Consider the following 14,090-nt stretch of genomic DNA (forward strand, 5'->3'; position numbering starts at 1 on the left):
TATATTTTTTGGCTCTCAATCTGTGGCAGATGCCTATCACCGTCGAATATGAGATTCGCCTTGTGGGTCTGGAGAGAGAGGCTTGGCATGAGCCTTAAATCAACCTGGACACGAGCAGCGATGTTCAGTCATATTCAATAACCATATGGCGATCAAGTTTTTGTCGAGATATCATGACAGCAGTGCCTAAGTCATGTATATCCGCCGCAAAAACCCTACCCAAAGGAGGCCGCTGTAGCCTCGTCTCTATTACTGTCAAGTCCTAATCCTCTGCACTTTCTATAGATACCCATGAATCTTAAGAAGAACGCTGAGCTTCCTTGTTATGGGTATAAGCTCTCTGAGAGCAACCCCATCCTCACCTCTCTCTTTTACCTTTCTCCCGTCATTCGTGTTCATTTCTTAGCTTACACACCTGTCATCTCTTGATGCCAATGCATTTACCAACAGAATGGGTGCTACTACTAGGGGAGCAAAAAATATTAGATGTGTATAACTACAATCACGTACGTTCCTTGGAATTGCAGAAGCCCTGATACAAGTATATAGACACAATACTACAACTGTGAATATGTAGCATGCTCTTGTGGTTATAGCCCCTGGTTCCTGGGTCGGATGTACTCAATAACTAATGGATGTAACTACTCATTTTTGACTAGAGAGGGCGCCTTTCGTCCACCCCCCAATAGTAATCCCGTCTATCGCATTTATCTGCATCTTCATCACGCACAGCTCCATGTACCAGCACTTTCTTGTCGACAAGAACGTCTCAACGCCGTGTGCTGGTGGGGACGACGGGGTGCTGGGCAGTGCCGGTGAAAACCCCACTCGCCGGCTCCTCTAGCATCAAGCAAGCTTCCATGGTGTAGTTGGTTATCACGTCAGTCTCATATTACTAAGTATGAGGAGCAGCTCAAACTGTTCTGACATCTGAAGGTCGCCAGTTCGAACCTGGCTGGGAGCATTTCTTTTTGTCTTTTTTTTATTCCTTCATATTCTTTTTTTCTTCCCCGACAGATGCTTCTGGGATTATCATTTTATTTTATTTTATTTTTTTACAGGAAGGTGTTTCCTCCTATCATGATTCGCCGTTTGTTAATCAACTAAGGATGCAAAAAAAAGGGGGAAACCGATTGTGACTATCACCACCACCACCACAAACAACCACGGCTCAACAGAACAAAACAGAGATAACGACAACATCATTCATTCTCAAAGACCTCCCATCTGCGGAGCTGTGTAGAGATATGCTTCCATAACTCAATCAGCATTGTCGCCACGTCCGCCGACTGCGTTCCCTCCGCTAGCTTAAACTGGACCGTCGGTTGAAGCTCGCGCACATTCTTCACATCGTATAAAAAGGAGCCGAACACTCGTCCCAGAGTGCGCGGCGTCGGAAGTGTTATGCAGAAATCACACGATGCCGTCCCTGGAGGGTGAAGATACTGGTGCGAGACTTTCCGGTCTGCGCACTCGTCTGCAGTCAATGCCAGGAGGCCAAAGATCGCACAGATTAGCTCCAACTGCATGTCCGTTGTCAGCGCCAGCAATGCCAGAGTGATCATCCGGACCTTTGCCGCTACGGGCATTGCTACGCCCTTGATGTACTCCCTCCGGCCTGGATCTCGCAGGTCTCTCATCTCTGTGAAGTTCTTGCCGTGGATCTGCGCTAGAACGCTGTACAGGGAGGACGAACCGAGGATACCACCGGGCAGCTCGCAGAGGAAGTGCCTAAGTACCGTGGATATGTCCTGGACGTGGGCATCGCCCTTCGTTCGAGCACATTTATACACATAACCCGATGGAAGGCGAATCGACCTCATAGTTCGGTTGATCGTGTCCTTTGATCGTTCGGCTCTTACTATTTGATTTGCGTAATGGCTGTAGAGCGCGAGAACAACCGACTCGTCGCATGCGCTGCCGTAGCCGTATGGTGCAGAAGTGCCTGGTTGAAAAGGAAGAGCCATCTTTCATCAGCTGTCAAATACCCTTTTGAGGAAGAGGCTCGGTTGGACGGGGACCTACCATGTTGCAGCAGAAAATGGATTGGAGCTGCCATGCAAGTGGGAAGCCGAAGTATTCCTGGCTCATATTCCCTTGGGAAGGTGATATTACTCTCCCCTCCCAGTCGTGCAAGATCTTCAATTGCCCTTCCTTCGAGCATGCCAAATTCAGCATGGGCGTTTATATTCGCCATGGTCTTGATACGTCGCAAGCCGTGTTTACTGCCATCCTTACGTTTAACCGTCAGGTTAGACTTGACCTTACGCAGCCGGTTAAGCAGCGAGCTTTGCCTTGCGGGTGTATCCGAGTTTTCTGTGACCACATGAAGTTAGTGTCTATTCGGCCATGAGATGCTTTCATCATGGAATGTTCTGCCCTACCTATACCAGGCATTGGTGATATCTCCTTCAAGATAATTACATCCAACCCTAGATACCGAGCAGAGCCATTGAATTTGAGAAGTGACTGTGCTTTAATCAAACCCCTTCGCTCTTCTCTGCTACCATCTATTAGCCGCGGGCGCGCTGAAGCGGAGGAAGTACTGCTATCGCTCCTTCGTACGGAGTGCCTCCTACCGCCTCTCCCGAGTGCCTGGTCTCGATCACAGTTATCATAGCTGTTGTTCGAGTTTTCCATTTCATGAGCAAAACATTGAGAAGACCCCAAGGGAACGAGGACATTGCGCGACCCTGTCCACGGCTCACTCATTGTTTTACTGTCGGAAAATGGGTTTGAATAAGCTTCAGATGGTGTCACCGGGACTGCTGGCTCAAACGGGCTGAAGGCTCGCTTTGATGGATCATGGTTGACGGTCATGTTCGATTGCTCCGACAGGGCTGTGTAGCTGCTGGTCTTGCTTGATATCCCCATGCCATTGTATACATCTTCGCCCGTGGTGAGGGCGAGGTTTGTTGTCTTGGTATCCTGGTAGGCCATAGTCGGCGCGTCAGGATGATTGTATCCATGTGGCAGCTTGGGCCTGTTTGGAGAGCGATCAGGTATAGCAGGCGGCTTATCTGCAGGCTTGTCCATAAGGCTATCCCCTTCTGACAGGTGAGATTGCAACTGGACCACCAGGTTCACGGCACTGGTACTTCGCAACTCGACCATAGGAGGATGGTCGCTGTGTGCTTCGGTTTTTCTTGTTGATATTTGCGTAGATTCTCCTCTGTTATCGGTGGGTATGCCTGAATCCCGGACCTTTTTTGGCGACAGCACGGCCGAATGAAAGACCTCCTGGGAAGAGGACGACCTAAGGCTGTCGCCTGAGGTGTTAGCCCTCCTCCGCTGTCGCCTTGCATTCCGTCTTGCTTTGTTATAGAAACTTGTCAAATAGTTATATGCTTCTGAGAGGCCCATTTTCTCCTTTATCCTTCGTCAAATCTTGGATGGTTTTGCTGTCTCGTTATTATTATTATTTACATCTTCTTATATATAGCATTTCCAGAGATAGGGGAAGTTGTTACCCAAGAGTGAGGGTGAGATCCTTCCTACTCTAAAGACTCACAGCAAGGGAGAAGGCAAGAGCTGCAGTGAATAGAAAATAGATACATATATTAAAAAATGGACAGTATCGAATGGTTCAGGTACAAGAGGCAAAAGTCAAGACAGAGAACTTATTTCCAAACAGCCTCCATAGTTTGGTCTTCTATTCATGCATCATCATCAACGCCGAAAATCTCCGTTTTACCCAATGCCTTATTATTCGGGCTCTTTTGCCCATCCCAAAACATTAGACATGTGTTTTAGAGCTTTCTTTGAAGCCAAAATCACATATATGCGGGCCATTAAAGGTGGAAATGAAACCGTTGGTAAACGAAGACAGTGCACATATGACGTTGTAATGCATTAATCCCAACCCAACGCCGCCATGGTCAATTGAGGAGTAAGGTAAAAAAAAGGAAGAAGAGAAGTAAGAAAATGAACGAGTCCATAAGAACAGGAACAAGAAACGCCAAATTATATGCACATGCACATGGTTCCTTTTCTTTTTTCTTTTTTCTTTTTTTTTACATCATTTATCATGGCTCGTCCTGTTCACCATCTAGCAGTAGGTAATGAAGGATATCACTTAAAGCAAGGACTCCTCGGAGACGGAATTGGTCATCGACAACTACCAGGCGATGCACCCTAGATCTCCGGATGGTGTCAAGAATGGTATCCAGCCCATCATCGACTGAACAGGTATAAATTCCAGGGAAGTCCTGTCCATACCTTAGTTAGGAGTATGCTAAACAAGTTCGGAAGTGTAAAGTTTGGTACTCACGGGGGAGCGTTTGTTCAGTACTTCCCCTACCTCTAAATTGAGATCGTCATATACCCCTCCCTTAATTAATGTGATCACATCGACAGCTTCGAATACGTTGTATACAACACCTTTCCAAGACATGGTCAGCAACGTGCCACTACTACGGGGTTTCAAAATGGCACATACCTTCACTGTTAACAATTGGTACACTTGATATGCTCCTTTCAACCAACTTATGTATAACATCAATCACAGGGGTATCCATAGAAGCCGTTACTATATCGGTATAAGTTCCAAGATTGATCTCCTTTAGTGGCTTCCGCAGCTTTTGTGTCTCTGCCACATTCACTGCAACAAACTTAAGAAGGCGATATTGTGTAAGTACGCTGACCACCAATGGCCTTTCAGTTTGACTGTCATATGAAACCAGGGGTACACGGCGTGCCCTGGATGATAACATGCTGCGACATGCTTCGTATAATGGGCGCTCTGGACCAATAGATATGGTTTCTGGGGGCGCTACGCCGAGCGCTCGTTCAACTTCTGTGAATACATTAGCAACAAGTCCCATAGGTAGAAGTGCAGATGGGGTCCCAATACATACCTCGGAGACTATTCAGCCGAAACTGGTCTATCTTTGCCAAAGCCTCCTGGTGCTGGAAGTAATACTGAATTACATTAATATAGTCGGATGTTGTCAGAATACCTGCGAACCTCGAAGTTGTAGAATCCCAAAGAGGTGCAGACACAATTCCTATACGCCAATAACGAATTTGGTTTTATTGGTTAGCCAATGACCTTTGCCGAGTGATAGCAGGGCATGAGGCTCGAGCGAGAAAAGCGAACAGCCGAATAACATACCATTTTGAATAAGAATATTCAAACTCTCTTTCACTGATAATGAGGTGTCGAATACAATAAGTCGGAAACTGAGCGGCAGCACGTCATAGCTTGTGCGGACTTTTAAGAAATTTCGAATGGCACGCTACAAGTAACGACGAATGAGTTAAACCAGGCAGAGAAGACGCAGCGCGAACGAGAACGAATATGTTCGGTTGAAAACGGATTATATTCTTGTTATAACTTTTAAACAAGGGATGAGGATGGGTGTCTTGTATCTTCGAATCTGGGGATTGGCCGGGGTATATATAAGTTGGACATGGTACTGTCTCCTCATCATTCTTTTTCTTGTCCTAGGCCAGAAAGTATAGATGTATATAGCCCAGTAGAGAGAGTATTCAGGGAGAACTGAAATCTAGGGAGGGTTGTAGCCCGCTGGACATAGTGACAGTCCATGCCACAGCTGGAAGCTGGGTTGGATAGAGGTAGGAAAGATGGTGTAAAGGTCGAACAAGGGAGAGACAAAGAATAAAAACATGAAACAGATATAACAGGAAACAGATACGGGGCATAGGAGCTTACCAATGCCTGTCGTTCATCGTCATCAAATACTCTTTCCTGCTGTGTGGGGGTCGTTGGTCGCGAGTAACCTTGGGGTCGTAGATAGGAAGATGGCTGTACAAAGGGGGCCTCATGACTGCCCTTGGACCTACTATGAGCATGCGAGCTCCCTGCATTGGAAATCGGGGAGTCGGAGTGCCGGGTCGGGTTTGAATATTGCTGGGATAGTGAATCTTCCATACTCGAGTTATTCCACGGAACTAGGTAGCCGTCCGTTTACCAAACAAAGAGAGAAAGGCTAGCTTGCCACACTGGAAGCTTTAGCATAGGCACTCTTAAAAGCCCCGCGGCTATTCAATTAATCGAAAAGTTGGGTAGGTAGGAGGAAGATAAGAGGGGGGTTTGCGGTCGGTAGAGGTACAGCTCTACGGAGACTTGGTACGTGGGCGGCTGTGCTACTGAGTCTGAGGATGATGTGAAGGAGCCGATGTTGGAGTTCCGATCGAAGTCAAGGGTAGTAGAGAAGCTGTATCTGGGGTCACCGTAGCCATGCACCAAATTGAGATGTAGGATGCTCTGTGTTTGAGGGAAGGGAAAGAGGTGGAACAGCACGATCGATAAGCTGTTGTTGCTTGGTGGGGAGATATTGCTTTCCTTTGGAACAGCCAAGGTTACAGGCTAGCTTGCGCCCCGGATCCTGGGGGAATTGAGACGCTATCGGCCTTGCGCAGATATCCAGTTGCTCGGCAGCAGGGGAAATACTGAGGAGACACCGGAAGCAGGGAGTTTGTGATACTTGATATAAGGCAAAAGTTGCAGCGTCAAGAAGATGCGAGCCGGCGTCTGTTCGGGTTTCCATTTTTGGATGGGGCAGACGCGCGGCCCGAACAATGTTCCGAATATGCTGATTCAGCAACCAGGTACGTTGGATTGAGTTCGTTCCAATCTATAGACAACATATATAGAGCTTGCTAAACGGAAAGAGACCAAGGGAGACAGTCAAATGAAAATGCTATTAGGAAACTATGCCTTGGTCTAGAGGATAATGCAATCAGATGAGCAAGAAAACGCCTTTTAAACCTGCAAGCAAAGGAATGCAAGAACGGAAGATGCAATGGGCCAGATCCAGTGTCAGGCATGCTCAAGCTATAATGCAAGTTTCTAGGTTCAGAGAATAAAACAAGGGCATAATATATATCATAGGAAGAGAGAAGTTTAGGAAATCGTCGCAGTGGTCGCGGGCTGGGGCTTATCCGAATTGCCAACAGCCAAGTTCACCATTTTCTCCTCAAGCTCGGCCTCGGCTGCTGTGGGAGGCGTTTCTCGAAGACACTTTCCGGATCCCCCCTTGAGGTAGTCTTCGTGTTCACCTATAAACTTGCCTGCCTGAATCCACCTCTCGCGGTATGCCTGCCGTTTCTGAGCGGCTAGGGCATTCAAAGCTGGCCAGTAGACAGAATGGTCATACTCGAACTCAACATCTCCACCAGTTGCTTTGAGAAGTTGAGAAGGCGGAACATGCTGGCGCATGTCTTCATTAAACTTCAACTTCTCCCTCGTCAGCGGGTCGATAAAAGGAGTGATCAGCTTGAAGAAGCCAAGAATGAAGAAGGACACTACAACGGATTATAGATTAGACGACAGATCCTGTAAAACAGCAAGAAGGCGTTTTATAAAAGCACTTACTATTAATAACTAGAGCCCTGCCGAGGCGCTCTGGGTAATGGTTTTGTAGGATGCTCAGAGTTTGTCTTCCCTGAGACAAAGTCGCATTCTGTCCAGAGCTGGTCTCCTTAAAATTCACGAGCAGTGCAAGAGACTCTTGGCCAGGGCCCATGAGATCGATGACACGTTCAATCATGAAGACGAGATGTTCGATCTGACGGGGACTGTGTTCGGTATTCTGTTTGCTAGGATTAAGGTACAGGCAGGGCCTAGCATGAATGTCATAACCCAGGATCACCTGTTTGCCGGTCTCATTCTCAATTGAAATGTATTCCGGAGTATGCTCCTTCACGCCGTACTCGCGACGCCATGTCAAGGTCGCCTGCAGTCGGGTCTCTGCACTAGCAACGTTCCACTTTGTAGCACGAAGGTATCGGAGTAAGCATTCTCGTGTGAGGAACATGCATTCGTCATCGCTAAGTGGCTCACGGGGTGCATTCTTTGCTGACGTAGTCGGTATCGTGGTCCACCCTCTCACCAATGCTAGGAGGCTGTCGTACTTAGATTTCTGTTCGGCAGTTAGCTCTGCTGGCGGGGTAGGCTTGCAAGAGTCAAGTGGTCCGCGAAAGAGAGTTTTAATCAGCCCGTCAGCTGCGGATAACGGAAGGTCGGAGATATCAACGGTCTTTTCTGCGGGTTCGGGCTTTTCATTCTTATTCGCTTCCGTTTGCATGGTTCCTTCTGGCTTAACGTTCTCCTTTGCAAGGTCTTGTGGCGGTGCAGCCGTGCCTTCAGAGGCCATATTGCCTTTGCCAGACCGAAGCAGAGCGTCTTGACCAAGCGCAGCAGAAATAACAGACACAGGCTGCTCTTCTCTGTAGCCGTCGTCTTGGTTGTCGGTTGCTCGTCGTCTGTTGTGTTATTATTACGATATTCTTACTTGCTTCAGGAGAAAAGGGCGCCAAGACCTCGTTTCCAGGGGAGCTACGAGTGGCAGAATCTCACCGCCTTCGTTAATTGAGGCGCGTCTTTTTAAACGCGTCGAGAATGCCAAAATAGGCAACTTTTGACATCTTCTATTCTTTTGTATGATGCTGGCGGTTTTTTTATATTAAGCACTACATACCCATATAAGAATAGTTCAGTCGATAATGGCTGAACCAACGGAGCAACTGAATGAGCTCTTTGGAGGCTCTTTCCCCGATGGCCTTCCCCAGGACGTGTTGGGCGAGTTGTTGTCCATTCTGCAACTCCACGCAATTGAACCTCAGGAGCTCTTTTACAAGTGGGAATCTTACTGCTTGAAAATGGCCGGTGAAGAGACGGTTTTGAATCTGGACACTGTTCGCTCCTTCAAGCGCAGCCTTCATGATGCTATAGAGAGAGAATCGCGAGCAAAGACCCAAATGCGGGGGACAGAGAAACGAACTACGGGGCCAGCAGCACCTCGTCCTGCTGCTGGAGCGAACCAGGGGATATTTGATATGTAATTACTGCAAGAGAAAACATGCTGGTCTTATGAGATGCTGATATCACTTAAGGTTAGATGATTTTGCACCCAATACACCGAAAAGGAACGCGAGTGGCTCGACAGGAAGCTCCGTAAAACGAAAGGCATTTGACACTCCTACAAACCCAAGGTTTAATAAAGGCACGAAGCTAGACTCACCAGGAAGCGTGAACACGCCATTACGCACTGCCGATAGTGCCACTAACGGGAATTCGTATGGAATCTTTTTCACGCACCATTAGAAGCCGCTAACAATTGAAACAGATCTACCCCATTCTCCGCACGCCAAAACAGTGGACAAGTTATCGAGACGCTTAACCCTGATATGAGCATGGCATCTGCTCCTCTGGCCCCCTACTCGGACTCCCGCATTAGGCTGACAGCCAATACCGACATCAAGAAGTTTTCGTATAAACCCATGGCGATGAAGTTGTCGGAGGCTTCCGAAATTCTTGATGACCGAATAGACGAGTTCATGATGATAGTTCAGAGCCACTACAAAATGGATGATTCAGCTTTTGGCAATGCCGCTCAGCAAAGCACACGGGAGGTTGTTGCCGTGGGAAGAATAGCGTCAGATAGCCCTGAAGGGAAGCTGAATACTGCCTCTATTGTCCTCGAAACTTCTAGGCGAACAGGGGCCGGTTTACGTGTACCACTGAAGATCGATAAACTCCAACATATAAACTTCTTCCCTGGCCAGATTGTGGCTCTCCGAGGTATAAATGCTTCTGGAGAGTACTTTACAGTATTCGACGTGTTGGCTATTCCACTACTACCACTGCCTGTGTCACTGCCATCAGAGGTGGAAGCCACAAACGAAAAGCTTGACAGCTTTGGTGATCAGCCATTGAACTATATGTTCGCAGCTGGCCCTTATACAACAGATGATAACTTAGCGTTTGAAGCTCTAAATGCCCTCTGTGAGAAAGCTGCGGAAGAATGTGTTGATGCGCTCATATTAACGGGGCCGTTCATAGACTTGGAGCACCCTCTTATTGCGGCAGGTGATTTTGACCTTCCGGAGTTGAAAGGCTTAGATCCGGATACTGCAACCCTCACCACCCTTTTTAAACACTGCATCTCGCGACCATTAACTCAGCTTGCTTCAAAGGTACCGAATATATACATAATACTGATACCTTCCGTCAGAGATGCTGTTAGCAAGCATGTTTCATGGCCACAGGAAATCCTTCCTAAAAAAGAATTGGGCCTGCCTCCTAAACAGGCGAAAGTCGTCACAAACCCTGTTGCTATTTCATTAAACGAAATCATGGTGGGCCTGTGTGCTTCTGACTCATTGTATGAGCTGAGACGAGAGGAGGTAGTGGGCGGGCGGCCAAGTGAAAGCGATCTACTGAGCCGTCTGCCAAGGTATCTAATTGAGCAGAGACATTTTTCTCCAGTTTTCCCTCCAACAGCCCGGGAAAACCTCCCGAAATCTGGCGTTGAAGAAAATCTCCAAATAGGATCTATGCTTGATACTAGATATCTTAAGCTTGGGGATTGGTGGAAGGCAAGACCTGATATCCTAATAACCCCCAGCGTTTTGCCGGGGTTTGTCAAGGTTAGTATAGTCCATCCTCAACATGTTTCCATGTTTTGTCTAACGGGTCAACTTAGGTTGTTGAAAGTGTGCTTGTCATTAATCCTGGGAAATTATCCAAGCGGCGAGGTCCTGGAACTTATGCACAAGTTTCTGTTCATCCTAAAAGGCTCACTGAAGAAGAACGGGAGTCGAAATTTGTAGGGCACAAAGTATACGAGAGGGCAAGGGTTGATATAATTCGCATCTAAACGCATCTTGCACATGATTTTGGCGTTTTACTGTTTATTACCTCAGAGTCTGGTCTCTGTGATGAGATATTGATGAGAACATGTAATAATGTATGAATCCTAAACACACCCCGGGTATCTATCTTACTCCGTAAACAATGAAAACCGCTAGAACTGAAAATTCAATGACAGCCGGATGTAATATTATCATCTTAAACAAACCATCCGCTTTCGCCTCCTTGCGTTACTTCCCGGAAGTGCTGCTGTGCCGCCCCTTGCGCCTAGTCCAATATTATTCCCTCGTCGAGCGGGCCTGGTTTCGCCTCTCTCCCCCTGCACCAGCCGCATACCACTCATCAACTCTTCTAGTCCCAAATCCCGCCATGAAACCTGCCTCCTTGAGTCCATGGCTCTGGTAATGCCAAATGCAGCATGCTGGTCCGGAACCACATCGTCTTCATCTTCGGGGTTAACTGGTTGGAACTGCGGCTGAACGAAAATATCCTCTATAGGGAGAAACGAGGGGATGTTGGCGGGAGATGAAAGGTCATTCATCGCATTTATTTGCTGCTGTTGCTGGGAATCAGATGTTTTCATGGACGAAGGAGTGAATAACGAGGTATGTGGGCGGTTGAAGTCTTCAAACACATCCGCCAAACGCGGATGGTGGAGGTGAAGGTGTGTCGCGGAAGAATCTTTAGACTATTCAAGTAGTTTAGCCATTGCGTCTATAAATAAAGGGATTAGGAGAATTGCTATGTACCATCTTCTTATTTTATCAGGGTTATCTTAGTATATTTCTTGTACTTTCGTACTTCACAGTATCGTGTTGTTGTTGATATCAAGCTATTTTAAAGTTGAGCCTCACTGTTTTAACTTTACAATCACGTGGTAAAATTACCGTGCGGTTCCTGACGCAAGGGCCAAAGGTAAGACATTCAAGGGAAAGATAAGAAAGAATCTGTTATTCGTATTTGCTTTTGGAAAAACCCGGCAAAATCCCATATTATCTTATTGACCGTTATCATCTTTATTCCATGACGCCACATACCCGCAGATTGGATGCTTCATACCCTTGTAAATCAATGCAAAGAAGGACACTGGAACGTATAAAATACAGACACGACACGGGATCCTCGTTGCCAATAGAATAAATCGCGAATCAGAAGATAATAGAAAACTGATATTGGCTCCTTCGCGATCATCAACCTGGTCAACCTGGTGCTTATTGTCGTTGAACTGATAAAAGTTGCCATTTAGAGCCCTTGAATGCACAATACTTCACAGCTAACTAGGTGTTACCAGTTTAGCTCTGGTTTTCGGTGCTCATTCGGTGGACAACCGGGACAGCGCTGGGTGGTAAGCTTCCCATCTCTGTGACAACCATGTCAACGTATTCCGCAGGGGTAAGATCGTGCATAATATTCAAGAGCTGCAGGTTAGGCATCTCGCGCCAATTTTCGAGGGGAAGCTTAGGATTTTTCAAATGTGCTGGTATTTCAATAGCAGAAGATGAAGAGCCCTTGGATGTTTCGGGCTTGACATTTGTGACTGGCGGAGGGAGGTCTGTAAGTGTTGTACATGGTTCGGCAGCCACCAGTTCATCGGCCTCGGCTATCTCGTTGACAACTATGCTGTCCAGTGCAACACGGTCGGTGAATTTGATAGTTTCACAGCATACAATGACAGAAATGTTCATTCCTCCTGATTTTTCCTTGGCCGACATAGCTACTAGAGCAGTGCCGACCCTGGAGAATAAACCGCCATTGCTGGTCATGGCATGCGCACCGAGGAAAACTTTCGTCGCATCTTTGACAGCCTGGCTTATTCCATTGATAAGAGAATATTGAACCCTTAGTCCCGCCTTAGCTAGGGTTTGGGCAAGGTTTCTCCCTTCGAACAAAGGACGGGTATCAATGATTGAGACACGGAATTTTTTCCCTTGTTTATGTGCAGTGAGTAACGTCCTCTGGACCACACTGCTGCCAGAAAAGCAGAGTATAACGTCACCATCATCAATCTTCCCGGCAGCACTATTGGCAATGACTTGGCCTGCAACAGTGATCTTTTCACGAATAAAATTGTCGATGAAATCATAAATCTCTTGTTTAGCATCTGGCTCGGGAACAGAAGGGTCGATAGACGAGACAATCAGCTTTAGAGCACGGATTGCGTTTCCCTGGCTGATTGCAAGGGGTCGGCAACTTGCCAAAAAGGCGATTTGGTGGCCCAGATGAGTTGTCAAGTGTCTGGTTAAGGATGTTCCTGGAGGTGTAATGTATGATTGAACAACCTTGAACGGAAACAATCAGTGATTAGTTCCCCCTGCGCGGAAATATTGACAGCTAAAGGTTGACGTACCCGTTTGAACGCTAAGAGTGTAGCAACGCATCGGGCACTACTCCCACAAACAACATAGTCCTTAATCTGCATTCCAAGAGACAGCACCGCAGGATGAACGTCCTTGTTTGCGCCCGCGATTCCAGTCCTCCTCGTATACCAGGGCAAATGGCCAAAGACAGCAACGACCTTCTCATCAACGACTTCTCTCCTTTTCTTCTTAGATGATGTCGACTCTACCGGCGCAGGCGGGGTAGGTAACGTATGTACTGAACCATGCCTTGTTATTGACGACTTGCTCGACGACTTTGAAGTATCTGATTTAACAGAAGCAGCCTTCTTTGGTGTCAACGGGCCTTGCGGTGTCGAAGTAGCTGAAGAAACGGTTGAACCAGTAGAAGCAGCGTAAGGAGCAGTATCGTCTTCTTGGTCTTCGCTTGTGGGACGAGGACGCTCCTGTTTCTCCTTCGCGCGCCTCGCAGCCTTCTCGGCTTTTGCTCGTTTCTTCAGTTCAGCGCCGGAGAGCTTCTCTGTGCCATCTGGAGCAGCTGGTTTCTCCTTTGCCTGTTTTTGAGCGCTGGCGGGCTTTGGAGTTTTTGATGGTGCTGTGTCGACTGGTGGAGTAGATTGCGCACCTGGTTGTGTCGCGGCCGCGGGCGGAGCTGGAGCGCTTGCTTGGTCTTGCGGGGTTGCCATTGTACTAGCTGTATCTGATATCGGGATGGCAAGCTGCTCGCTGCTGCAGTCACTGGCCGTAGCCCTCGAGTCTTCTTCTATTGCGAAGGCGTTAGCGGTGGTTGTTGCTGTGGTTGTGGTGGTGTGCGGGTTTTGTGCTGGCGCCGGAAGTTGAGTCATGGTGGACACTCATAACTAAAGCTATCAGACACAACAACTGCAGCCAAGACACAGACAGGACAGGGCAGATGGTACAGAAACCACATAGCAGAGATAGATAGATGGAGTTATATATATGTACGTGAGTGACTATCGTTACAGTGAAGAGCAGTCAGGTTCAATAATTAATATTAGGACCCAGCGACAGCCCTTGTTCATTTATTTATTCACAGGCTATCTTGCCAATTCCACCAGTCGACAAGGAAATATCACAAAAGGGGGAATAGAAAAAGAGGGCAAAAAGGAAAAGAA

General features: G+C 47.4%; 7 protein-coding genes and 1 pseudogene across 8 annotated transcripts; 3 read left to right on the forward strand and 5 right to left on the reverse strand.

Annotated features, from left to right (window-relative positions):
- The first annotated feature begins 854 nt into the window (after positions 1 to 854).
- TRV_02882 lies at positions 855 to 964 on the forward strand (annotated as a pseudogene). The gene has a single exon. The product of its transcript is annotated as a tRNA-OTHER (tRNA).
- Positions 965 to 1,202: 238 nt separating this feature from the next.
- TRV_02883 (uncharacterized protein) lies at positions 1,203 to 3,363 on the reverse strand (the record flags this gene model as incomplete). The annotated part of the gene is made up of 3 exons (XM_003022931.1): positions 1,203 to 1,861; positions 2,026 to 2,316; positions 2,385 to 3,363. The coding sequence occupies 3 exons, from the start codon at positions 3,361 to 3,363 to the stop codon at positions 1,203 to 1,205; spliced, it is 1,929 nt and encodes a 642-aa protein (XP_003022977.1).
- Positions 3,364 to 4,025: 662 nt separating this feature from the next.
- Positions 4,026 to 4,823, reverse strand: TRV_02884 (uncharacterized protein; the record flags this gene model as incomplete). Its single annotated transcript, XM_003022932.1, has 3 exons — positions 4,026 to 4,208; positions 4,301 to 4,380; positions 4,439 to 4,823. 3 exons carry the CDS (start codon positions 4,821 to 4,823, stop codon positions 4,026 to 4,028), a joined length of 648 nt encoding a protein of 215 aa, XP_003022978.1.
- A 2,045-nt stretch (positions 4,824 to 6,868) lies between these two features.
- On the reverse strand, positions 6,869 to 8,120 carry TRV_02885 (uncharacterized protein; the record flags this gene model as incomplete). The annotated part of the gene is made up of 2 exons (XM_003022933.1): positions 6,869 to 7,269; positions 7,340 to 8,120. 2 exons carry the CDS (start codon positions 8,118 to 8,120, stop codon positions 6,869 to 6,871), a joined length of 1,182 nt encoding a protein of 393 aa, XP_003022979.1.
- Positions 8,121 to 8,469: 349 nt separating this feature from the next.
- TRV_02886 (uncharacterized protein) lies at positions 8,470 to 8,808 on the forward strand (the record flags this gene model as incomplete). Its single annotated transcript, XM_003022934.1, has 1 exon — positions 8,470 to 8,808. One exon carries the CDS (start codon positions 8,470 to 8,472, stop codon positions 8,806 to 8,808), a length of 339 nt encoding a protein of 112 aa, XP_003022980.1.
- A 351-nt stretch (positions 8,809 to 9,159) lies between these two features.
- On the forward strand, positions 9,160 to 10,625 carry TRV_02887 (uncharacterized protein; the record flags this gene model as incomplete). The annotated part of the gene is made up of 2 exons (XM_003022935.1): positions 9,160 to 10,395; positions 10,452 to 10,625. 2 exons carry the CDS (start codon positions 9,160 to 9,162, stop codon positions 10,623 to 10,625), a joined length of 1,410 nt encoding a protein of 469 aa, XP_003022981.1.
- A 186-nt stretch (positions 10,626 to 10,811) lies between these two features.
- Positions 10,812 to 11,201, reverse strand: TRV_02888 (uncharacterized protein; the record flags this gene model as incomplete). The annotated part of the gene is made up of 1 exon (XM_003022936.1): positions 10,812 to 11,201. The coding sequence occupies one exon, from the start codon at positions 11,199 to 11,201 to the stop codon at positions 10,812 to 10,814; it is 390 nt and encodes a 129-aa protein (XP_003022982.1).
- A 709-nt stretch (positions 11,202 to 11,910) lies between these two features.
- Positions 11,911 to 13,799, reverse strand: TRV_02889 (uncharacterized protein; the record flags this gene model as incomplete). The annotated part of the gene is made up of 2 exons (XM_003022937.1): positions 11,911 to 12,897; positions 13,017 to 13,799. 2 exons carry the CDS (start codon positions 13,797 to 13,799, stop codon positions 11,911 to 11,913), a joined length of 1,770 nt encoding a protein of 589 aa, XP_003022983.1.
- Positions 13,800 to 14,090: the final 291 nt, after the last annotated feature.

The sequence above is a fragment of the Trichophyton verrucosum genome (assembly GCF_000151505.1).
Source record: "Trichophyton verrucosum HKI 0517 chromosome Unknown contig00248_45.r1.exp, whole genome shotgun sequence".
Lineage (NCBI taxonomy): Eukaryota > Fungi > Ascomycota > Eurotiomycetes > Onygenales > Arthrodermataceae > Trichophyton > Trichophyton verrucosum.